Consider the following 24413-nt stretch of genomic DNA (forward strand, 5'->3'; position numbering starts at 1 on the left):
TCGCACGCTGGCGTGCCTTGAGTCTGTATGGCTATCTTTCGAAAGATGCAATACGATCTGAGGGTAAGACGGGGGTATATATGTGTTATTACAATCAAAAGCCGCTGGCGAACTTCTTCTTTAACCTCTCGTACTTTTCGATACTGCCCACACTCTTCTTGACTGCATTGACAGCATATTCAAAGTCTTCGACCGAGACCTTGTTGTCCTTCCTCTTGAGAGCGTGCTGTCCGGCTTGACGCAGGAGGGCCTCGATATCAGCACCAGAGTAGCCATTGCATTTCTCGTCGCGCACAATCTGCTCGACATGCTCGGGCCACACACCACCCTTGCTGCCTTTGCTTCTGTTCTGGATGAGTGCCTTTAGGATCTCTACTCGTTCGTCGACGCCGGGCAGGCCGACATAGATGCGTGTCTCGAGTCTGCCTGGACGCAGCATGGCTTCGTCGATGATATCTGGTCTGTTCGTGGCGGCTATAACGTAGATGCCTGCGCGGCCGGACAGACCGTCGAGCTCGGTGAGAAGTGTATTGACGACGCGAGCAGATGCTTCCGAAAGCGAGTCATCACGACGCGGCACCAGTGCGTCCAACTCATCGAAGAAAATGACACAAGGCGCGGAGGACCTCGCGCGGTTGAAGAGTGTCCGTACTGCGCGCTCAGACTCACCCACATATTTGTTGAGCAGCTCGGGGCCCTTGACACTGATGAAGTTTGCTTTTGATTCGTTGGCGACGGCTTTGGCCAGCAACGTCTTTCCGCAGCCGGGTGGTCCCCATAGAAGCACGCCGGTAGGGGCGGAAATACCGACGGTGGCGTAAAGATCTGGATATTTGATGGGCTCGACGATGGCGGTCTGCAGCTCCTCTCGGACTGTGCGCAGAGCACCGATGTCTTCCCATGTAGTATCGGGGATGGTTGCGAAGCCTTCTCGTTTAGAAGATGGAGTGATTTCGGGAAGGACGGTCAAGAATGCTTCCATCGGGAGAACCATCTTCTCAAAGCCTTCGGGCTCGGCCATCTCGGTGTCTCTGGCTCTTTTGACCAGTCGATCCCATAGTTGATCGACTCCAAGCTCGACTGTTTCCCGGTCGACATCCATGCTACCATCTGTGGTGTCGTTGGCTGTCACTGTGGTAACCTGCTGGATAAGAGCGTCTTGGTATTTGTCCATGGTCCAGATTGCAGCCTTTCCTACCAAATCCCTGAGATCGGCACCGACGTATCCCGCAGTCATTTTGGCCAGTACTGCAAAATCCACGTCGTCGGCGACTGGGGTGTTTCTCATCTGTGTTCGCAGGATGGCTTCACGCATTGGCTCGTTCGGTACGCCCATGTTGATTTCCGTGTCGAATCGCCCGCCTCTCCGCAACGCAGTGTCGATTGCATCTGGTCGATTGGTTGCTGCAAGCACAATGACGGGCTTTCCGTTGCTTTCCTGGCTGTCGAGAGCCAAGCTGTCGATGCTGATGAGCAATTGTGCGACTATTCTCTTTTCCATCTGACTCTGGGAGCTCTCTCGCTTGGGCGCAATCACATCGATCTCATCAATAAAAATCAGGCAAGGAGCCAACTTCCGGGCCTCGTCGAAACGATCACGGATCTGCTTTTCGGATTCACCAGACATGCCAGAAACGACTGACGGGCCAAGGATCTCGATGAATGGTACGCCGAGTTTGGCAGCGCTCGCTCTTGCTAACATTGACTTTCCACAACCTGGAGGACCGTGAAGAAGGACGCCGCGGGGGATGGGGATATGGCAGCTAGTATAGAGCTGTGGGCGGATCAATGGCAGAGTAAGCATGTTCATGAGCTGGCGCTTCACGCCGTCAACGCCTCCCAAATCTTCCAGCTGGATACTTGTAGGTGGTGAACGGTCGACTTCCTCGGCCTGTCTAATCTTGGACCTCTTCTTCAGCGGTTGCCCATCGACCTCGCGCTTCTTCGGGACCTCCGCCGACGGAGTCTGGGCTGCAGACACTGTTTCGGATGCGCTTGCGGGAGTCGCAATGTTCCAGGAACCGGTAATGCTTCGATTCATGATGTTGGCGTCTTGCATCGTTGTGTCCTTTTTCGTTTGCTGTTCAAGTGGCGCCTCTTCATCGTCATCGACGATGTCTGCTCTGACCGTATCCAAGATCCTCTCGAGACTGTCTTCAAGGACTCTCTTCGGCTTTCGCTTCAAACTCGAATTCGATCGTTGGATAACTTGATACAGGGCGGGGATGTCTGGGCAGCTTTTGGGGTCGTGGAGAAGATGGGAGACTGCTTGATAGATGTCGTTGTCGAGGGCTCCCGACAGGCCAATGCCCCCTCTGCGCGCCTTGCCCGGCATAATGATCCAACCCAGTCTTTATCCTGGCAGCTGCTGAGTGCTTCCCAGGGTTTGTCTGCGCTGCATATTCATGTATGATATATTTTGAGATCCCCGGATTTTTTTTCCACGCCGAAATCCCGACATCCTCTATCGGTATCTCAACATGAGTCAAGTGTGGTACAAAAGAGCTAGTTTTGAGTCATTGACTTTTCTCCAAGCAGTCACTGACCATTCACTGGGTGGTCATTCACTATCCGTTGGTGGTTCATTGACAATTCTCGCGCTCGTCATCTAGTCATCGACCAGTCATTATGGAGTCATTAAGAATAGAAGACGATTCATGGAAGAGCTATTGCATCTCCATTGGGGAGTCATTGACCAAATACGACCTTCATTGTGCAACCGGAAGAAACTGAGGCAGCCTGACTCATGCAGAACTGCGCCCGGGTCCCAATAAATCTTATCTCCGTGAGCTCTGCCTCCACGATCGTGTCAACCGTACATAGAGGCTAGCGAGACCATGTCCATCTGGTTTTCTACAGTTGAAGGGACGTATCGAATACCATCTTCAAGACATGTGGATGCCGTGGTACAGTACATTACACCTAGCCAGGAGGCAATTGTCTGAAATGTGGGACAAAGCATAGAGGTCCTTCACGTCCATACAATGACCATCGGTCAAGGTATACACCTCAGGTAGCACATGGCCATGAACAAGTGACATCATCCGCTCCCCAGAGTCTCGCGGCGCCGAGTGTGTATGATCTACAGGATCCCGATTCACCCCTCAACATGTGCAAGTCAACAATAGCAGCGCTGGAGTAAACATCCACGTGCTTTTACTGCACGCGACGAGTCAAGAGCATATTCTCAATTGACTGTTGTCCTCCACTATAGTATTTGTATGGAAGTCGTCAGCGCGAATCACAATGGGTAATGCGAGCAGCGCGCCCAAGATCTCGTCCCAGGACAGGTTAGCATTGCCTCTCTGTATACTGCACACACATGCAACATTACCGACTGATCCTTTTGCCCATGCTCGATTCTTCAGTAGTATGAACACGACTCTTCTGACACGTGCAAAGGGCTATCCTGGACATGAAAAACCAACGTGACAAGCTCCACCAGTACCAAAAACGCATCACAGTCATCACGAACCGCGAGAAAGAGATAGCCAAGGAATGTCTACGGAAAGGCGACAAGAACCGCGCATTACTTGCTCTGCGCAAGAAGAAGTACCAGGAGTCGTTGCTCGCCAAAACAGACCAACAGCTGGCCCAGCTGGAAATGTTGACCAGCGATGTTGAATTCGCCCTCGTGCAAAAGGACGTCGTCTTTGGTCTCCAGCAAGGCACCAGCGTACTCAAAGAGATCCACAAGGAGATGGGTGGTCTGGAACGTGTTGAGATGATCATGGGCGAGAGTGAAGAGGCCAGGGCCTACCAGAATGTATGCATCGTGCCCTCCAGGCTGCATTATACACGTGTGCCAACGCAAGCCATCCGCTGACCAACGTGAACAGGAAATCAACGAAACTCTAGGCATGCGCATGACTAATGCCGACGAGGACGAGGTCGAGGACGAGCTCGAAGCCATGGCTGCTGAAATGGCCGCGCCCAAGGTCAACCTACCCAGTCTCTCCGAGTCTGGAGTCGTCGCCCCGATGCCTGATGCACCGAACGAGACACCGAGGGAACGAGCACGACGAAGAGCGCGGGAGAAAGAGGCCAGCGACGGTGCAACGCCGATACTCGCGTGACGCCCGAGCACGATTCCATATAGACCTGCTTCACATCTCGATGCTGTTTCCAAATACCCCAATCTGTATCTAGTTATATTTCACATACACTTCGTTCATCTACTATATAGACATATACATATACCAAGTGTAAATGGCCACTTGATTTTTATGCTATACGCCCTAGCACGTGCCATATGATCTCCGACTGCTCAAGTGGGTAGGTGGGGTTACATGTCCAACCCACGCTTTGCCCCTCCTTGATGCAATCACCAACAAAATCATGTGAATCACTACCAGTGCCTCAGCCTCTCCTATGGCATAAACAAACACTAAACATACATATACACGCGTACATACACGTACATATACGCAAACACCAACCAATCAGCAACAAGACCCCATGTCCCACTGCCACGACGAACACGCGGGCCACGGCCACGGCGACCACTCGCACTCGCACTCGCACGGCGCCCACGACCACAGCGACGACATCACGCCCGCACTGCAAAACCACATCTACCAGCAAATCGGCTTTAGCGCAATCAACACGCTGAATGAGTCGGTGCCGGACTCGGGCGCAAAGATATGTCAGAAGACGTGGGATCAACGGTTAGATGTCGAGCCGGAGCTGTGCAGTGACGCCGATGAGCAGTTGTTGATGCATATTCCGTATGTGATATTGTTTGCTCCCTGGCTGTGTTATCGAGATGGCTTTACGCTCGTTGCGACTGTAGCAGTGAAGAAACGACGAGAACAGAGGGACTGACGATGAACAGATTCACAGCGCAGATCCGGCTGCACTCGATCCTGATCCGCACATCCACGAGCTCTTCGGCACCCCTGACGCTCAAAGTCTTCGTGAACCAAGACACGCTGGACTTCGACACCGCTTCGGCAATGACGCCCACGCAGACGCTTTCGCTGTCTCAGACGTCCGAGGTGCAAGACGTGCCTGTGCGGCGCGCGTTGTTCAATACCGTGCGCTCGCTGGATCTGTTCTTCGAGGACAATTGGGGTAGGGGCGACGAGGATGAGACGAGGGTTTCGTATCTCGCTTTCAAGGGCGAGTGGTTGCATTTGAGTCGCGAGCCGGTCAATTTCTTGTATGAGGCTGCTGCTAATCCTAGTGATCATAAGATGGTTGCTGGGGTTAAAGGTGGCGTAGGTAGTGAGCTTGGTGGTGCTGGGGGTAGACATGGCATGTAAACGTGGTCACACTGCTGTGGTTGAAGAAAAGCATGCGTTTCTTATTGGTGCAATCCATCAAATGACTCGACCGATCCCACTGCTTTCTCGTACGGGTATCTACTTTCTGATCTTGTAAAACTCGGGCGCATACTGCGTCAGCCACCCCTTTTCAATCTTCGTTATGTCCCTTATAAATGTCTTCTCCCCGGTCTGCATCGCTTCGTGGAATATGACCCAGTCCGCCTTGCGGTTCTGGTGTGATTGTCAGCAACAAGTAACGTACTAAGATAGGATATGGGCCCTCTCACAAACATCAGAGAACTAGGATGCGCGTATAGCGTCGTAGTACCATCCACCGTGACGAAAGTTCCATCAGGCTGCATCCGAGCAGCATGTGCAAAGTAGCCTATAGTGAGACATCGGCGGATCTGCTCTGCCTTGTCGGGTCCACCGGCCCTCAATACTTCTCGCGAAGCCAGGCTCTCGTCCACATTGATTCCAAATCGCTCCATGTATCGCTTCAGTTGGTTCCTTACGCTGACGGCTTTCGTCATGCTCTTGAAATTCAGATGGTTGCTCCGGCACCATGCTGCGTCATTTTTGCCTTTTGTCACAAAAGCCTGATACACATTAAGCAAGGTCAGGTGGTCTCCTTCATCAACAGCAAACTTCCACCTTGATGTTTCCATTGCTTTTTTCTCGCCTTCGTGCTGAAACCACACAGATCCTTGCAGGGTCGTCATCGCGGCGATGCTCAAGATCTCGCTCAAGCAGCCAAAGTCTGATGCAGACAACAAGACTCTTGCCATCATGGGTTCGACTGCGAGTTCGGCCATGCGAAGGCCGAGCGGCTTCGTAAGTCTGGCATAGTCGTCCAGTGCGCCTAATGAGTACAGCATCTCCAGAGCTCGAATGATAAGTTCTGAAGGCGGCGGCGTGAGATATTCGAATCGTGCGATATTATCAATGCCTAAGCTTTTCAGTTGCAAAATCATCGGCGCCAGGTTACTCCGCTGTATCTCTGGGATTGATGCCTCGTCCAGCGAATCGAAAGCAGACTCGGTGAATAGTCTATAGCATTTCCCGGGTTTGGTGCGGCCCGCTCGTCCTGCTCGTTGCGTAGCTGCAGCCTTCGATATCGCTGTAGCCGTCAAAGTCTCGATTCCAGTGGCGGGATCGAATGCCCTGAGCTTGACGAAGCCACAATCGATCACGAAAACAATGCCAGGTATCGTGACGGACGCTTCCGCGATGTTTGTAGCAACGATGACTTTGCGGGTGTTCTCCGGTGTCTCCTCAAACACGTACATCTGCTGCTCGGTAGACAAGCCGGCATACAGCGGTAATGGAAGCAGGCCCTGAGATTCCGTCGGTAGGGATGGTATGCGCTCGGTAATGCTCTCGATACAGCTGTCAATCTCTTCACGGCCAGTCAGGAATATCAGGATATCTCCCTCACCTTCCTGAGAATGGATCTCGAAGACAGTGCGTACAGCATGGTCGACGTAGTCTTCAGCTGGAGAAGTCAGGTAATGGATGTCAACAGGGAACATCCTTCCTTCAAGGCTTACGATACGACCAGTGCTCCCACCCAGCTCTGCTGTCGCATCACCCGTGGATTCTCCAGTACTAGACGTGAAAAATCCGAGGAAGTCTTCAGCCTGCAGCGTGGCACTGCTCACAATAATGCGTAGATCGGGGCGGCGTTTCTGAATCTTCTTGAGTACGCCTAAAAGAACATCGGAGCTCAGGGAACGTTCGTGCGCCTCATCTACCATGATGACGGAATACCGCGACAGTAGAGGATCGACCAGAGCTTCGCGTAGCAGAAGACCGTCGGTCAGAAATTTGATCTTTGTGGATGCAGATGTAACATCTTCGAATCTGATGGAATAGCCAACCTACCTGAATCAGAAACATGCTACGACAAGATTACAGTATGCAATACACAACTCACCTCCTGACCCAGTGTACATCTCATCTCCTCAGCTACTCTTGCAGCCACGGTAGTCGCAGCCACTCTTCTCGGCTATCCAGTCCTGTGAGTGGCATGTCACAATCGAACGTGAAAGATTGATCAGAACATACCAACCTGCGTCACAGCGATCATGCGTCCATCAGCACACCATCCGGCACTCTCAAGAAACTGGGGGATTTGTGTGGTCTTTCCACTTCCGGTCATGCCAACAACAATGACAACAGGAAAGGTTTCTGTCAAGTAGAGAAGAGCCTCACGATGTTTGGCGATAGGTAAAAGGGAAGACGGCCTGTGCAAAGCTGGGATGAAATCCCGAGCAATGTCATAGTCTGCCATACTGCTCGTTTCTCGACTCTAGGACAAGTAGTGGTCAGATTATGCTAGAAAGTGCAATCTTTCCTTCTTCTTCTGCAATTGCCGAGCTTGATGATGTATTATTTGTTACGGGAACATTTTGATGTCGAAATGGCTCTCTAGGCGTCGGTCTTTCTCTTTGACATGCGAGCACGATGGTCACTCAGTACATGTTGCAGGGTTAGCTAGTCCTTCAGATACCCAAGTGGGATGTATCGTATTTCATCACAAGCAAAGAGCGATGTGTTTTATAAAGTGATGATCGGCTGCACAGTATGTGATAGAAGCAATGGATCAAACAGCGCAAACAGGCGGCAGCGATGACGCTGGGGCTGCAGTGCGGAGGCGGCAGCTGCTGTGGTGGTGGTGGGGCCCTAAGAACCATATGATTAAGGGAAGGTACAGTAAGGTACTGTATGATTATGACCCTATCCTCAGGCACCCCAAACAACACCCACCTTCCCTGAACTTTATAAATACTGTACCTTGCTTGCCCTACTTCTAGGCTGCAAACAATCCCACCAAACTTCCATCTCAGTCTTTTTATATCAACGACAATATGTCTGATAATCCACCAGCTGAGAAGCCCGTGAGTCTGAGCATCCCTACCGACATCGTTAGCAACAGACATTGACTTGTTGATAGAAAGCGGGTGCCGAGTCCCCCACTACAGCAAGGGAGCTCGACTTTGATGATGAAGTTCAAGAGTCGGCCAGCGCCACGCCTTCGAAGCCAAACACAGGTGCCTCGCCAAAGCCTCGAGTTGCTTTCGTAGAGGACGAGGAAGCAGCACCTGCGAAGCCACCGAGGCCAATGAGCCCCCGAGCCCAGGCTGAGCACACACTGATCGAGGCATTCCCCAACATCGATGTCAAGGTCATCAAGGCCATACTCACAGCTAGTGGTGGCAAGGTGGAGCCAGCCTTTAATGCCTTGCTTGGTGAGTCGATCACACCGCGAATTGTACCCCTGATTGTCTGCACGCGGTTCGACTGACCCCTGCCAGGCATGTCTGATCCAGACTTCAAGGAGGAGGAAGCGCCTCCGCCACAGCCTCCTCGACCTGCAGTGACGCAGCGACAATTAGATGCCGACGAGATGTACGCGCGTCAACTTGCTGAGCATTTCCAGAGCTCTAGCCGTCCCCAGCGAGGTGGAGGTGATGACCGCGGGCCACCACTGCCAACGAGACCAGGCATGAGTGAGGAGAACAGGGAGCATAGCTTTTTCGACGGTTCGTTCTGCTCTCGTCTACTCCAACGAAACAGCATCGGTATACTGACATGACCAAGATGATCTTCCTGTCATCCGAGAAAACGTGCGCAAAGGCTTCATCGAGACGCAGTCCAAGGTCAACCAATGGATATCCGACTTCAGAAAGCGTATCGATGGAGATGAGGACGATCCGTACCGTGGTCCGCCCAGAATGGAAAGTCCCCCGCGCAGACAGAACTTCGGACCTTCGCAGACAGAACAAATGTACGGCATACGCAAGTCAGCAGAGACGGGAAGGAAGAGCACCGACAGGGATCGATACGACGCCGATCCTCACGTTCTTGATGATGATCTCACTACATTGGAGCTACGAGATGATGAAGGCAAGTCGCACGATGCTACGGGGGACAAATGAAAGGCATGCTAATGTTATATTCAGGCATGGGGTCAGGACGTCGTCCGCTCAATGACCCAGAACTCTTCAAGACTGGCGTGGCTCCCCCACAATCCGGACCGGTAGATGAGGTCGATGCTGCAGATCGCAAGATACAACGAAGTGCTTCTCCCAATTCGGCAGCCAAATCAGCCAAGTGGCAGCCGCTCACATCCATCGCCCCTAAGCCCGAGTCCGAGGAGAATGATCCTTTCAGCCTTGGAGACAGCGAGGATGAGAAGGAGACGGACAAAAGCAAGGGTAAAGATATCAAGGAAGAAGATACAGCGCGCCTCAAAGAAGCAGCCAGAAAGAGTATCAGCGGAGAGTCAGGCGAAGCTGTAAAGACACTCGAGGCCAGCGAGAGAAGTGGAAGCGTCGGAACCAAGGACAAGGAGGCAGAAGAGATTCTGACGGGCAAGAAATCATCTTGATGGAAACAGCTTGATTCATATTATGCCAGGCAGATGCTGATCGAACCCCACTGGTCGCTGGTGGTGAACGTGCTACAATTCGAAAAATGAGAGATGCGGAGTGATACAAACCTCCTCTTTCTCTTTCTTTGATATTATCTGCTTCAGGCCAACATGTAAACGGACTTCAGAATCAGCTTTGGTCTTACCACAGCTGAGTGGTAGAGCAAATGTGATCACCGAAGATGTCTTACCCAGGTTTATCTAGCACTGCTCTTTCACAGCGAGATGAATTATACTGTACCGTATGTAAATAACAAAGCGCCTCGAGTCAGTCACAGTAAGCGGGACGTGCACGAAGCATGGTCAAGCAAAGGACGCTAAAGAAAGCTTAATCAGAAATGTTCCAAGCAGCAACTCGAAATTTCCTGGCGTTTTATTATTGCAGCAATTCACATTCTACAAAGTTTTTTTCCTTCATTGAACTCCTGCCCCTACAGCAACAATGACACCTCCCAGGAAGCGACAGAGGCTGTCTCTGGATGGAGGCACTGCCCAGGCACCATCTGATATGCTTCCGACGACCACGAAAGGCGAGGATCAGGACGTAGAGATGAAGGAAGAGAAGACAGACGGCAAGACACAAACCACGAATGGAAGCAAGGAAGACAAGACAAAGAAAGAAGGCGAAGATGCGACTTCTCAACGCCGCTCGCTGTTCGTGCGAGCTCTGCCCTCGTCGACCACTACGGAATCCTTGACGGAAATGTTCTCGCAATCCTACCCGATCAAGCACGCTACTGCTGTCATGGACAAAGAGACCAGCCAATGCAAGGGATATGGATTCGTCACATTCGCCGACGCTGAAGACTGCCAGCGCGCCAAGCAGGAGTTCAACGGCTTCATGGTCGACGGCCGCAAGTTGCGTTGCGAAGTGGCAGAGCCCAGAAACAGAGAGAAAGATGCTGGTGCTGTTGCCCCACCCACCGCCGGTCAGAAGTTCAAGGAAGAGCGGGAGAAGCAGAAGACTGAGTATCTGCCTACAAAACTCATCGTCCGCAACCTGCCTTGGAGTATCAAGGGGCCCAACCAACTCACCAAGCTCTTCCAGAGCTACGGAAAGATCAAGCACGCTGTCGTTCCTATGAAGAAGCCAGGCCTCCTTTCTGGTTTTGGTTTTGTCACCATGCGTGGAAGGAAAAACGCAGAAAAAGCTCTCGAAGGCGTCAACGGCAAAGAAGTGGACGGCAGAACATTGGCTGTTGATTGGGCCGTAGACAGGGAGACGTGGCAGGGCAAGAGCGGCGAGGATCAGCCCGATGAGCCTGTGGAGGAGGACGACGAGCAGGAGGAGAAGGAAGAAGAAGAAGACGACGGGGCGAATGAGCATCTTGATCTTGATGACGACGATGATCAGTCGGACGAAGATGATGAGGATGACTACGACGAAGACATGGACATGGATGGGGATGAGAACGACAAGCCCGAGTTCGATCGAAACGACAACTCCTCTACCCTCTTCGTCCGTAACCTCCCCTTCACCTGCTCTGACGAGGACCTTGAAGATCACTTCACACAATTCGGCTCAGTGCGTTACGCTCGAGTCGTGCTCGACCACGGCACAGGTCGTCCCAGGGGTAACGGCTTTGTATGCTTCTACAACCTCGAGGACGCCGACAACTGCATCAGGGAGGCCCCTAGACACCAGCCACCCAAGCCTGTCGACGGCAAGGCCAAGGACCCTGCTGCTGCTCACGTCTCAAAGTCCATCCTCCAAAATGATGAGTCTGATCCTTCCGGCAGATACACCTTAGATGGTCGTGTGCTACAGGTCTCTCGTGCAGTCAACAAGTCAGATGCCGAGCGTCTGACCAAAGAGGGACAGGCCAATCGCTTCAAGCGTGACACAGACAAGCGCCGTCTTTATCTCCTTTCTGAAGGTACTATTCCCACAAACTCACCATTGTACGCGGAGCTCTCCCCATCTGAGCAGACCATGCGTGAGGCGAGTGTCAAACAGAGAAAGACACTCATCGAGAGCAACCCATCGCTCCATCTCAGCTTGACCCGTCTTTCGATCCGCAACCTGCCCAGAACGATCACTTCGAAGGACCTTAAACAACTAGCCAGAGAGGCCATTGTTGGATTCGCCACAGACGTCAAAAAGGGCATTCGCCAGCCGTTGTCAAAGGAGGAGCTCTCTCGAGGTGGTGAAGAAATGCAACAAGCCGAAAGAGATCGCCGAGCTCGCGCCAAGGGTGTGGTCAAGCAGGCCAAAATTGTGTTCGAGGGACGCGAGGGCGGTAAAGTGGAGGAGAAAAGCGGCGCGGGTCGCAGCCGTGGCTATGGTTTCATAGAGTACTACACCCACCGTTCTGCGCTCATGGGCCTGCGTTGGCTCAACGGCCACGCAATTGGCTACCAGGCGCAGGAACCCAGCGCCAAGGGCAAAAGGATTTCAAAAGAGGCCATCGCCGAGAGGAAGAAAAGACTGATCGTCGAATTTGCAATTGAGAATGCACAGGTCGTGCAACGGAGGAAAGAACGCGAGGTCAAGTCTCACGATCGGAGAGAAATACTCGCCAAATCCAGCAGCGAACGTCGTGGGGATCGCGGGGATCGTAAATTCCCTGCCGACAAGAAGAGGAAGCGTGGCTCTGCGCAGGACGAAGACGACAAGTCCTCCTCTGCCGCCGCGACTGCCGATATGCCCGCTGACGAAAGGGAAAAGCTCGCAAACAGGCAACGCATCATTCAGAAGAAGAGAATGGCGCGTCGTGCCCGCAATGGTGGTAAGTAGACTGGATACTTGGGAAAGTCTAAGTAACGGCTGCCCATGTGGGTTCCCTGCGGGTGTCATCATCTACCATCTGCCACGACATGAAGAAATTCTCCGTAGCCTGGTGTTACCTTGCGGTCCGTCACGCACCATACTCACATATCAAATTTTCTATATTTCTACCACTCAACAAATAAAGCAAACCCCAGATATTCGTATATAGTTCTACAGCATTTTCTTTATTCTCTGGCTGGTTACAATCTTCACTATCGCTACGTTGCACCGCACCTTCCCCATCTCGCAACGTTTCCAACGACTTCTACCAGGTAACGGAGCGATTGTCAAACGTATGACAGCATTTTCTTGTAATCGCCTTCCATGCACATGGCCGACATCCTCGCACATCTCCCTCAACATATATGCAGGGGAGAGATCAAAGTCGGCATGCTGCTTACTGGCACGGACCGTTCCCTTATCGCACAGCATATGCATCCATTGTGCATCTATAAGACCAAAGTCCCGGGTCATATGTCTCGACTTATAGCACTACTGTGCCGAGCTTTGGTCGTTCTTCGTATGTATGCACACCAACTTATGCGAGCATCCGCTCCCTTATTTCCACGTCTGCCCTGCCTGATGCCATCTTGAGGCTCGTTTGATCATCGAGATGTGAGGTAAAGAAGACAAATCACGACCTTCGATCTCCCTGGTTGACCTAGGAGCCTTCCTTTTTCTTGATAGCTCACTTTGTAATATGTCCACGGTACTAACCGGGGATCGCGGATATGTTCCTTCGGTTCTTCTTCCTCACGCATCTCCTCTGTCTGATTTGTGCATCGGACAGATACAATTGCTGCACGTTCGGCGCTTGGGACATTGTGAGGAGGAGCTTTTAGGGTGTCACACGCGGGTATCTTCATGGGAAACAGCGATGCTTCCATTCGGCTTCCTGTTCAGTTGTAGTCTGACCTCAACTACATCCTGTTGAGGATTCGCTGCTGATGGGCAAGTAGTGATCGCAAGCAAGCAGGAAGACCACTGAGGATCGAGCAAGATATGCATGAAGTTCATGGGCATCCCAGTTCCCCTTTCGCCCTGAGGTCGCGAGGCAGTTGCGAGGTGATGTATATATATTCCATCGGTGGGTGAGCACTTCTCGGGATGCTGCTAAACAACTCGAGACTCCTTTTCAGTCATACTACCTTCTGGCACTACCCTTTGAGACTGCTACCTATCCGAGGTACACTGGCTACCTCTGCCATCACACCCTTGACCTTTCCTCGGTCACACCAGCCATCGCTATTTCGGGTTGATTCTGCTCTTGTGACCGCACCCACCACCATCTTCCCGTGGAGATCACGTCATCAAGACACAGTGAATCACAGTGCGACCGCTCCTTCTGAAACACGGCCATTCTAAGAAACCGGCTTTGGAAGTGTAAGACCATCGCTACACCAATAACCCCATTCGAAACCAAAAACCTGTCGCCCCTCGTGTCAGTCATGTGTCAGTACGAGGTCATCCACTTTGCTTGTGGCCACTCGGCCCGTCGACTCATCAAGTATTGCCACTTCGCCCGTAACGATCCCAATCACCAGTGTTTTGGCGCGTGGTCCGTGAAACGCGAGTGGTCGACTAGACTTGAAGTTTGTCAGCCATGTGCTTATCGAGCAGCTGGTATTCGATCTTGAGAGGAACGTGAGGTTTGAGGGACTTTTGAAGGGATCTCCGCCTCCGACCGATTGATATCTCAGGCTGTTGACTCGACGAATGATGCTTGTCGACCACCGGGGGCGATGGTGTCGTTTTCTGTGCTGCGTCTTACTGTCGCTTCTTTTGTTGTCGCGCCATGAGGATACAGGAAACTTGAGCAGACATATGAGCATCGTCTTATGTTTCTCACGGCATATCTATTGTATCACAGATTACACATTCCTATAGACTAGTCTATCGGCTCGGTGTGCCCACCGCGTGAAAATTGTTTGATGCTGTCCCCATTGGTTGGACACTTCGATAGAGTCATAGTCCTTGCTGCACAGCGCATGTGCCATCTTCTGTGTACTGTCAATGTCAGGTGTCACAGAGAGCGATTCATCAATCTACACAAGCATCTGTCGTAGTTTCGATGAACTCCCCTCCTCTCATAATTGTTGACCGAGTCCATTCCTCAACCTCTACGTACTGTCTCAAAGCCACCAACAAAAAGAAAAAAAGAAATTGGTGCCAGTCCACCCCTTATTCTCCTCAAGACAGCAACCCGAATCCAAAACCACACCCATCCTCCCCCAAACCCCGTTATCGACCTCACCTTCAGCATTGGCTCTCTTTGCCCCATAAGAAGAAAAAGAGAAAGAAAGAGAAAGACATGTGTGACCGGGGCATAATACAATACAGCTGCGGACACCAAGGCCGACGGCTCAAACTCTGCAACCACAGCCACAGCCGCAGTAGCAGTAGCGGTAGTAGCTCTCGTCATCATCGACACAGTCGATCTGCTATTTCGCCTACTACTGCTAGGACAGCGTCAGGAGCACCGGCAGCAGGAGCAGGAGCAGGAGCAGTATCAGCAGGATCAGCAGGAGTAGCAGGTCAAGAATGCAAAAATTCAACCGGTGGACCATGGTACTCGACGACGACGGGAGTGTGTGCGAACTGCGCGCAGAGGTTCCAGTGCTGGGTTTCGCAGGCGGTTAGTGGTGCTGGTGGTGGTGCTGGTTGTAGTGGTGGTGGTGGGGGGCCCAGACGGAGGCGGTGATTGGATTGTTTGCTTGTTTTGCTTTGCTTTGCTTGTCTGCTTATGGAAAGGGTTGAGCATGAGTATGTTGGGGTGGTGGAGGATGTCAAGGTGTTGATGGGGGTGTGGGGTGAGGGATGTTGTGGGATTTTTTACTTGGTCTGATCGGCTTGATTGGTACAGATGTGGGTGTTGCATGTCTCGAGTTATGTGACCGGCCAGGAGTTGACATGTGAAACAGATTCATGGACGGTTCTCTTGAGGGAATACAAGAAAGACGCATATGATGGCATATACCCCTTAGATGGAGAAAGCAAGAAAAGATGACTTTACAGTGTCATATTCTGAAAATCAATTTCATTATCATCCTCTACACTCCAACCAGCATTAAGCCGTAGCGACCTTCCCCTTGATGTTATAGCGCTTGCTGAAGAAAGTAAACCAGTCATTCAGCACTTTCTTGTGGTCATCCGACAGGTCTTCCCAGTCTGGACGGCATTCTTCCGGCTTCAGCGACGACTGTGCTAGTGCGCGTGATGCGTCTTTGCCTGCAAAGACTAGATCCCCGATAAACAAGATGTCAGTATTTCCGTTGTTGTCTTGCAATAACGAGCCTTTTTTTTCTTTTTTTGGCATAATGCTTCTCGCCGCATAAGAGGGAAATTTGAAAATGTAGGTTTGAACTGACCTGAGTACGACGCTCCAGGCGCATACGCCTTGTTCCCCGTCACGTCGAAAATGGTCCCCTTGATCGCCACATATGTAGGATAGCCCTCGTGAGTGCCTGCTCAATAACGATGACTTTGTAAGCAAACGATATTTTGAAAATAAGAAAACCATTACAAATGGTCTTCTCAGTGGGATGAGATAATGAAACATAAGAAAAGAAACGAACCATCGCATTTTGCTAAGTAGTCCAGACTGATGGGGTCGTCCTTGGGAGGATCGAGCTCCACTTTTGTCTTGGGTTCGAATTTGCCAGACATCTTCTTTCGCAGATGGGATCTCAAAAGCTTGATAGTAATGTGGAGCTGTGTCCGATTTCGCTAGAGATGGGATCAGGCGATGGAGGGAGAGATCAGGTGTTCACTATTCACGCAGTTCACGACTACCGCTGTTGCTGATGCGAAATCGCCGGGTGACGTCGCAGAGCCCACCTTACGCATGGGGAAAGAAGGGGGACAACCACAATCTCTTGGCGGCAGGCACTCTAAAGCATAGAAGCACGCCGGAAGCATGTTCCAATCTCGGCAATGCATAAGGTATTGATTTGGACTCGAAACGAAGTTCCCTGCCTAATCAGCATGCAGTCTGAGCATGTGCTCGATATAGTCTGACAGTGGCATATACATGATGCGAGGCGCCTCAAAAATGTGTCAGAAAGCTTCTATGCGTGTAGGCTTAATTGCTGAATGCGACAACAAGAATCACCCGAAAGCGCGCTCGAAGTTGCATGTTTTATCGTTTGCATGATTTCTATTCTCAGTATTCGACGGATGACATCTTGATGTAATTCAGGAACGCTGCAGATTGCTCGACATCTCCTGACCTTTTCTATGAATTCACTGGTCTGTTGACCATCAACGTCAGCAGCGACAATACAACCTCGGATGCTGCAAGTGTAGTGGTTTCTCCAGGATTGTCGTAGATCGGTGCGACCTCAACTGTCCATTCGGTCAATTCTTTGCTGCATTCTTCCCCAATGGATATCATGATACATACCAACATCTGCACCGATGACATCTAACCCATCGAGACCGTCCAGGATTGTCAGGAGCTCTCTAGTTGTCCATCCTCCTACTTCAGCGGTACCGGTGGCTACAAAGCGGTCAACAACGCCTATCGTGCCTTATCAATGACATTTTCAACTTACCTGGAGCATATGCCGGGTCCAAAACATCTATGTCCACAGAGATGTAGACTTTTGTGCCGGCCACTCGGTCTTTAAGTCTTCGGATGATGCCTTCCGGTGTGAGTCTATCGATTGCACGAGCTGTGATGAGGTCGAATCCACAGCTCTTGTCGTTCCGAAGATCGTAATGCTTGTTGGCTACCGGAGCGCGAATCCCGGCGTGGATAGACGTGTTCCTGATCAAACCTTCTTCATGTGCTATATGCAAGAATGTTCCATGGTTGACCCCCCTGACCAGAGCGTCATTAAAAGCTCCGACTTCTTTCACATGATGACAACTTACGCATAGTCGGAGATCCCGCCGCCGAGCACCTTTGGATCCCAAGTATCTACATTCATCAACCTCGGTGTTCCATAATGCGGTCCCGCATAGGCATACCAATGTGGCTGTCAAAGTGTATAACGCTCACAGGTCCCCAGTGATGAAAGGTAGATCGTAGAGCAGATAGCGTAGTAGTGTGATCGCCCCCTAATGTCACGATGCGTGGCACTGAATACTCTGTATTGTTGGTAGCCCGGCCCGAAACAACCTTTGCCGGTCAGCACAACTTTTCATAACTTTTCAAAGTGTTCCTACCTTATGCGCAGCATCTAGCTGCTTCAAAGCGAGAGTATTGTCCTACACAGCCCATCAGCATGTCCATACATGACTCCTATCAGCTCTCCGAAACACACCAAGACCGTCAAGGGTGCATCACCACAATCCACAATCTTCGCCCACTCCTTGAAGATGTTCTTGCCTATCAACAACCGTGTTCAGCGAGCGGTTAGATACATGATACAATAGACACGTCGAAATTTACCAGTGTAGACGCTGTAGGCCATTTCGGGCACGATGCGTCTCGACCCCAGTCGGATGCCGCCAGGTCCGTATCTCGCGCCGGGTCTAGCCGTAACTCCCTAGATCACATAAAACACATGTTCAGTAAAAGCAAGCTGATTCGACAGGATACGGCAGAGAAGGCCCTGCAGCAGCAGCAGCAGCAGCAGCAGCAGGCGGAACAACGAACCGTGTCGAATGGGGCTCCCAAGATGGCGATATCATACTGTCCAGGAGCATCGGCGCCGGCTCCAGCAGCCAAACAATGCGCGTAAGGCAGGTTGGCGAACGTCGTGAGACCGGCGAATTTCGCGGACGAGATGTCTACTCCATCGTCTAGATTCCTTTGCATCGAGAATGGGGTTTGGTATCCTGCTACCGAGGGGAATACGATGTCTCGTCCGTTCACGGAAGCTGCGAGCAGCGCTAACGAGATCAGGACATTCATTGCGCCAAAAGATATGGGTTGTTCACACGAGAGAGACGATTCAGATACGACACGATGGCATGTGAATAGTTCACGGTAAATTATCAGCGGAGGATGCAATAATAAATAAATGGTAGAGTGCCTTGAGGTTGTAGTATGACTATCGCTGCCGTCATATGCCTAATGGGGAAAGTCCTAGCGACACCATGGCCATGTCTTCGCTTGCTCACTTGGCTTTACCCGAACACAGTCACCAGATAAGAACGGATCATAGACAAGTATCAAGCAGGTGTATAGTGTGCATTTTGCATTGATAGTATTTGTAAAGCAATGGCGTTTTAATGCTTCCCGGATGTGAAGGGGGCATTTGTGTTTCGTCTGCAAAATGTCAGCAACGCTCTCCAGGTTTTGGGCTATAATACTACTCACCCTGACTGCTCTAGCTGTTTTAATCTCTGCGCCTCAGACGTATCACTCTCCCTCTCGTCCGGAGAGTCTGCATCGTTCTCTTTGTCGTCCAACGGGCCCTCTTCGCCAGAAGCACTGCGCAATCCATCTCTCTCGCGCGCCAGCCTCACTTCTGGCATTTCCGGCTTACCACCAAGGGATGACAGCACGACATCCGAGTCAGCGGTTAGCGCATCCATCACTTCGAGTTCACGTCTCGTAAACCAGCGAGGCATGAGGACCCATCTCAGTGGGATTAGTGAAATAACGATGACTGGAAATCCAATCGCGCCAATGGTCTGAGAAATAGCAACGCTGAATCCGACGCCGAGTATCTGCAGCAAAAGGAACAGCATTATCTTCCTCCTGGCAACCCGAAGCAATGGGTTAATGGGATCGATGAATCTACGCTCACTGATGAGAAATATAACCTTTTGAGTCATGCCGTTACCCTCGATCGAGCCCCAGCCAACCACAAAAAAGACTCCTGCAAATAGACATCGTGGAATCGTGTGAAGAACAATGAGCAGAGGTCCTGTCATCGTGCCGATGATACCTAGACCCATAAGAAAGTGACTGAGCCGAGTTTCCACGACACTCTTCGCAACGATCGACTTCTGTCGGCGCTCTGTCGTATTTCCATGCTCATCGATTTCGCGGGTAATGTCGAGTCGATCTTTGTATTGAGTCAATGAGTCGGTATGCACTGGCGCCTGTGGCACTAATCCATTCGGCAAAGGTATCCCCAAGATTCCGCCTACGAAGGAGGTACATCCTAGCAGGAAGAAGTCCCAGTGGAAGCCGGCAGGTTTTTTCAACGGGTACTGTCTGGCTTGAGCACCAAGACTACTGACGTTCTGGCGATTGTTAGGTCAGGGTACACCATGATAAGTGAATCGACTTACATGATCATAGTAGAAGAGCAAGGTGAGCAATATGCTGATAGGGAGAGCAACAAACACCCACTTCACTGGCAAGTTCCAGAATGGAACCACCCAGCTACGGTCAACAGTGGGATAGAAGGCTCGTGAGATGGGAAGCCGCATGACATCAGCTCTCTCCAGAGGTCCAGTTATGTGGACAAAGCCAGCCCAGAAAAGAGTGCAGATCTAGAACCGTGGTCATATAAGTAAGTATCACAGTCAGCAGACGAGGAGTGAACTCACCGGATATGCATAATCTGACAGCAATTTTCTCAAGGTAGGAGTGAGTACCACTGTCCTCGGCAGCAACTCAAGTCCATAAACTGTCGCCCAGTAACAAAGAGCCACAACGCAACTCAGAAACCCTGCAGCGGGAGTACTCGAAGTAAATTGATCCACTAGCTCTTCGACTCCCTTTACTGTATGCAATGATAAGTAAAGTGAGTCCAAAAGTGAGATGCGTGATGGGTACGCTGTACTTACTCATATAAATAATACCAACATACATTCCAAAAGCATTACTTGAAAAGTCCGTGATGAAACGCATATAGTCGCAAAGATTACCAAACGATGCGATCCAATGAGTAATAGCGGCCCAGATGGCCACCCATGCTAGAAATTCAGGATACTGATCCGTGATATGCTGCTTTTCCGCAATGTCGTAGATGGTATAGTTGAAAAGAGATATTAAACCAGTGATTCCGACTATGGTCAGGGGCTGGCAGGAGAGGAGACTGAACACAATGGCAGCCAGAGCAGAGGACAGCAAGCATTCGTTCACGCCAAAGAATCCTCCCGTTTTCCTCTCCATGTCGAGGATGAACGCGAGCGCAGGTAATAGGCTAGCATGTGTATCAGGTCGAGTGCTCACACAGAGATACAATCCGATGGGACTTTACAACACTCACTTGACAAAATACATGCGTACGGTGGCGGCGAATGCTCTGTAAGTAAATCCGTCCCGTATATCACTCCAGTAAAATGGCAAGCGGCGTTTGACATCGTAGTACATGCCTCGACCAGGTCGCAGCATCCGGTACTGCTTCCAGCCTGTTGCGCCTCGCCATGTGTATGGATCCCGTGAAGCGTCCATAGTGATGCTGGGTATCCGCCCAAAGAGATGGGATTGGGGTGGGGAGGTTGTTCTCGTTATAAAAGCATTGGAAAGAGCTCCGTGATTTACGGAGTGAAGAGATTAACAATACAGAACCGGAATAATCAAAAAAAAATATTATGTACATTCGATTGGGATGGCATGCACAGGCGAGTTATGGACTCGGTGATGATGTGTTTTGGTCAAGTCCACAATAAATGTGGGGTGGGGGGGTTACCCACAGTATCATACCTTATAGTTACTTGTACGAAGGTGCAGCAAGTACGCTCTGTATTGCGAAAGAAACCCTTGGCAGGTCTCGGTGGCGTCAAGTTTAACCTTATACAAGGCACGTAGCGAACGCATCCCGGGTCATTCTCCTCGTTTTACCTTGCTAAGAAAAGGTTTCCACTCCGCTGGGAGCCGAACATGTACAATAGGAAGTAGCAAAGGTGATGCAGTATGAAGAGTCTATCTTGTGCGGAACGCTAGGTTCGCGATCAATGTAAACCCCAAAACGCAGCTCTTCAGTTGCGATTGTGATGACTCCCATACCAAGGCAGCAGTGGCAAGATCTCAACAACACACACGCCATACCGCTAGCTCGGCCGAGTCATGATCCCAGGCTGTTTCTTGCTATCGGAGGAGGCGCCGAATGGTGCTTTCCTGAATAGCATGGGGATCCTTTCTATCTGACCCTTGTGGCACACGCACGAACACTCAGCATTCATGGCAAGACTTCGTTTAATCTTTGCTTCGACCTATAAGATCAACCACATACCCCACACGTACATCCAATAATCTGCTCCACTCTCCCATTCGCGAAAAAGTAAATTCGCCGCTGAGAGAGGAGGCGCGGAGGCAGTGACTGAGGTACACCAAGTCTCCACCGGAGATGAACTCAAGCGCACGCGAGCAAAGCCAATCTTTGAGATTTTCGTGGCGGTTTCTGCAGGCGATTGTGTTGACCGGCGTATATGTAAGCACGTAGCAAGGCATATAACTTAATTGTTGGACTTCACTCCGAGGAGTTATTGCGAGAAGGGAAATCTATGCCGATAGAAGGAAAACAGAAAGCCACACTGTCGTGGCTGGCGTGCCAAGATTACGTATTGTTTCTAACGATGATAGATCGTTAAGAGGTTAGTGTGCTGAAATAAGAGAGATCAGAGATAGGGACATGTTCTGCTCGAGCAGAATATTTGCTCGCTCGAGATTAGTCTGGTATTTACAATGATGATAATGGTACAACACATGCTTCCGACCGGCACACTGTTGCCGTGTCTGCTATACTCGACCCTTCCTACCTTATCGTTCTGCTTCATTTGCAGTCGAGTTTTGACCAACGTAGTCCTCTCGAGTCATTTCAGTCTTTGCGGCTTGGCGTCGTATGTACCATGCGGCTGCAATGCCAGCAGCCATACCACTCAAGTGCCCAGAGTAGTCAACGCCCATCTTCGTGCCCTTCCATGCGCTCAACACTTGGAGACCTCCAAATAATCCGAGGAAGGTCATGCCGGTCATGGGGACCTGGTAGCCCATAATCGTGACGTCGTGACTAGATGACCAAAAGCGTTAGCTTGCGTTTCTTTCCGTAAAGTCCGCGGATTCACTCACTCGGCGCGAAGGAGACAGGTCGCAGCCATTGTGCCCAAGACCGCTGTTGACGATCCGAAGATGTAGTACAGCCATCTCTGTCTGAGCACGTGGTATACCAGAGAACCATAGGCGCCTATCGTGCCACACCCAAGATAGATCGCGAGGAATGTACCTCTACCCACATCGTCATGCACTGCGCGATCAGGTCAGTCACATGAAAGCCAAGAAAGACAAACGAATGCAAGGGTACATACACATCAAGCCAAAAGGCCACAGTAGAATGGTATTGGTGAAGAGATGAGTCAGTGATTGGTGGCCGAATTGGGCGCCAAAGATACCCAGGGCGAAGGGGTATCCAGGCGAGACCAAGAAATACTTGTTCATGGTTCTCCACAAGAAAGGTATCCTCCAAGCGACAAATGTGGCGAAGTTGATCGCGGTGATGGTCGCCAGAGTTGCAATTGCTGGTGGGATCTCTGGGAAGACTCGAGCAGACTTTGGTGGCGGCGCGTACATCTCATGCAGAGTCAGACAGCCACCGATAACACAAAGAACGACGAGGGCTGAAGGACCGAGACGACGCAATAGAGATAGCTGAGGGATTTTGTTGTCCTTGATGATAGTCGCTTGCTCTTCGTAGTACTTTACCCAAGATTTGCGCTCTACAGGCTGCAGCCAAGCTTTACCAACGGGTTGTTGCAGGTGCAATGCATCTGATGAAGCTTGAGTGGTTTGCGAGGCAGTGTCTCTGTGTAGTCGCTGCTGTTGCTCAGGTTTAGGCTCCTCGCCAGACTCTTTCAGTCGGGCTAGTTCGGCGAGCCTTTGCTGTTCGCGCAGCTCTTCCTTTTTCTTGTCTTCTCTTTTCCACCGAGCCACATTCGCTCGTCGCAAACCATCCAGGGCACTTTCGCCATACACGTCTACCTTCTTACGCTCAGTCTGAGCCTCGCTAGCAGCTTCTTCCTCGGGAGTCTTGCGATAGATGCCCAGATCTTCGGCGCGGGTCAGGTATTCTTGCTCTACCCTCTCAACCTCAGCTTCAGCCCAAGCCGCGCCTGCTCCCTGTTCGTCGAAATCAGGGTATGTTTCGCGAAGGTACTGCAGAGCTGCCGCGGCTGCATCTCGCGACACATTTGACTCCGGGGGGAACTCTGTTCCGACGTCTATCAGGCTGCCAGAGATGCGTCTGTAGTTGACCAGACGCAGTACATGGTTTCCAAAAGTCTCGTCCAAGTCCGGGCCGAATATCCTCGTTATGGTGGCCTGGTCAAGCTCACCAGTTTCTAGCGGAATGCCGACATTGGGATCGTAGTCTTGCCACGTCCGCGGTGAACGGCGCTTGGTGATCTGTTCAGGGCGCGCGGGTGTCTCGGGGGTCTTGATCCATCGCTTCCTGGCTGCCGTCACCGAGGAGGGAGTGAATTCGCGGGACCACCCACGGAGTGCAGAGCAGGACAGAGTCTCCGAGCGGCGCAGGTTGATACAAGGACGAGGCTGTACTGATCCGAAAGTCGACCGCGTGCATGTGTTTAGTTGTCGAATGCGGTTTGGAATCACAGCAGACGATTTGTTAAGGCCCGCAAAGGGCGTCCGGATAGCTACCGGACAGGCATAATTCATGACGAGTGTTATCCGCACGTCAATTGGACTGAGGGAGGTGGCGGATTAGATCACGGCAGACAAGGCGTATACATGGATGTCGAGGGAGTGTGTGGCGACAGAGTCAGGATTGGTCGTGACCTCTGGCACACGAAGACTGGGATCAGGCAACCACAGAAACAAAGTAAGGCATCTACTAGAGCTAAAGAGAGGTGAAGTCATGATCAGAAGGTAATTAAAGTAAGGAATCCAGACTAAAGATGATTGCGGAGCGGGGGTGCTCGGACCATTCCTGTCTACTGTACCTTTGTATATATTACACTGTAACACACTGATGTACAGTATGACAAAACACCCCCACTATCTATTGTAGACTCACAGCACAGCATCTTTGGCTCGTCGAACAAGATACCACAGCAATACCGATAAGAGACAAAACCC

General features: G+C 51.1%; 10 protein-coding genes across 10 annotated transcripts; 4 read left to right on the forward strand and 6 right to left on the reverse strand.

Moving 5' to 3' along the window:
* Window positions 1-94: 94 nt before the first annotated feature.
* On the reverse strand, window positions 95-2335 carry AAFC00_005395 (uncharacterized protein; the record flags this gene model as incomplete). Its single annotated transcript, XM_069345172.1, has 1 exon — window positions 95-2335. One exon carries the CDS (start codon window positions 2333-2335, stop codon window positions 95-97), a length of 2241 nt encoding a protein of 746 aa, XP_069203002.1.
* Window positions 2336-3246: 911 nt separating this feature from the next.
* On the forward strand, window positions 3247-4076 carry AAFC00_005396 (uncharacterized protein; the record flags this gene model as incomplete). The annotated part of the gene is made up of 3 exons (XM_069345174.1): window positions 3247-3290; window positions 3403-3766; window positions 3840-4076. 3 exons carry the CDS (start codon window positions 3247-3249, stop codon window positions 4074-4076), a joined length of 645 nt encoding a protein of 214 aa, XP_069203003.1.
* Window positions 4077-4458: 382 nt separating this feature from the next.
* Window positions 4459-5264, forward strand: AAFC00_005397 (uncharacterized protein; the record flags this gene model as incomplete). The annotated part of the gene is made up of 2 exons (XM_069345175.1): window positions 4459-4727; window positions 4835-5264. The coding sequence occupies 2 exons, from the start codon at window positions 4459-4461 to the stop codon at window positions 5262-5264; spliced, it is 699 nt and encodes a 232-aa protein (XP_069203004.1).
* Window positions 5265-5363: 99 nt separating this feature from the next.
* Window positions 5364-7560, reverse strand: AAFC00_005398 (uncharacterized protein; the record flags this gene model as incomplete). Its single annotated transcript, XM_069345176.1, has 4 exons — window positions 5364-5498; window positions 5555-7147; window positions 7204-7275; window positions 7339-7560. The coding sequence occupies 4 exons, from the start codon at window positions 7558-7560 to the stop codon at window positions 5364-5366; spliced, it is 2022 nt and encodes a 673-aa protein (XP_069203005.1).
* Window positions 7561-8137: 577 nt separating this feature from the next.
* AAFC00_005399 (uncharacterized protein) lies at window positions 8138-9660 on the forward strand (the record flags this gene model as incomplete). Its single annotated transcript, XM_069345177.1, has 5 exons — window positions 8138-8167; window positions 8224-8518; window positions 8585-8812; window positions 8871-9176; window positions 9233-9660. The coding sequence occupies 5 exons, from the start codon at window positions 8138-8140 to the stop codon at window positions 9658-9660; spliced, it is 1287 nt and encodes a 428-aa protein (XP_069203006.1).
* A 484-nt stretch (window positions 9661-10144) lies between these two features.
* On the forward strand, window positions 10145-12439 carry AAFC00_005400 (uncharacterized protein; the record flags this gene model as incomplete). Its single annotated transcript, XM_069345178.1, has 1 exon — window positions 10145-12439. The coding sequence occupies one exon, from the start codon at window positions 10145-10147 to the stop codon at window positions 12437-12439; it is 2295 nt and encodes a 764-aa protein (XP_069203007.1).
* A 3100-nt stretch (window positions 12440-15539) lies between these two features.
* Window positions 15540-16138, reverse strand: AAFC00_005401 (uncharacterized protein; the record flags this gene model as incomplete). Its single annotated transcript, XM_069345179.1, has 3 exons — window positions 15540-15709; window positions 15841-15936; window positions 16048-16138. 3 exons carry the CDS (start codon window positions 16136-16138, stop codon window positions 15540-15542), a joined length of 357 nt encoding a protein of 118 aa, XP_069203008.1.
* A 568-nt stretch (window positions 16139-16706) lies between these two features.
* Window positions 16707-18332, reverse strand: AAFC00_005402 (uncharacterized protein; the record flags this gene model as incomplete). Its single annotated transcript, XM_069345180.1, has 9 exons — window positions 16707-16816; window positions 16875-16970; window positions 17026-17294; window positions 17348-17393; window positions 17444-17594; window positions 17642-17683; window positions 17740-17804; window positions 17868-17964; window positions 18075-18332. The coding sequence occupies 9 exons, from the start codon at window positions 18330-18332 to the stop codon at window positions 16707-16709; spliced, it is 1134 nt and encodes a 377-aa protein (XP_069203009.1).
* Window positions 18333-18649: 317 nt separating this feature from the next.
* AAFC00_005403 (uncharacterized protein) lies at window positions 18650-20774 on the reverse strand (the record flags this gene model as incomplete). The annotated part of the gene is made up of 6 exons (XM_069345181.1): window positions 18650-18689; window positions 18741-19615; window positions 19664-19867; window positions 19925-20100; window positions 20165-20523; window positions 20590-20774. The coding sequence occupies 6 exons, from the start codon at window positions 20772-20774 to the stop codon at window positions 18650-18652; spliced, it is 1839 nt and encodes a 612-aa protein (XP_069203010.1).
* A 1308-nt stretch (window positions 20775-22082) lies between these two features.
* On the reverse strand, window positions 22083-23993 carry AAFC00_005404 (uncharacterized protein; the record flags this gene model as incomplete). Its single annotated transcript, XM_069345182.1, has 3 exons — window positions 22083-22332; window positions 22392-22566; window positions 22628-23993. The coding sequence occupies 3 exons, from the start codon at window positions 23991-23993 to the stop codon at window positions 22083-22085; spliced, it is 1791 nt and encodes a 596-aa protein (XP_069203011.1).
* Between the last annotated feature and the right edge of the window lie 420 nt (window positions 23994-24413).

Source organism: Neodothiora populina (genome assembly GCF_041146345.1).
Source record: "Neodothiora populina strain CPC 39397 chromosome Unknown canker_contig_5, whole genome shotgun sequence".
Classification (NCBI taxonomy): Eukaryota; Fungi; Ascomycota; class Dothideomycetes; order Dothideales; family Dothioraceae; genus Neodothiora; species Neodothiora populina.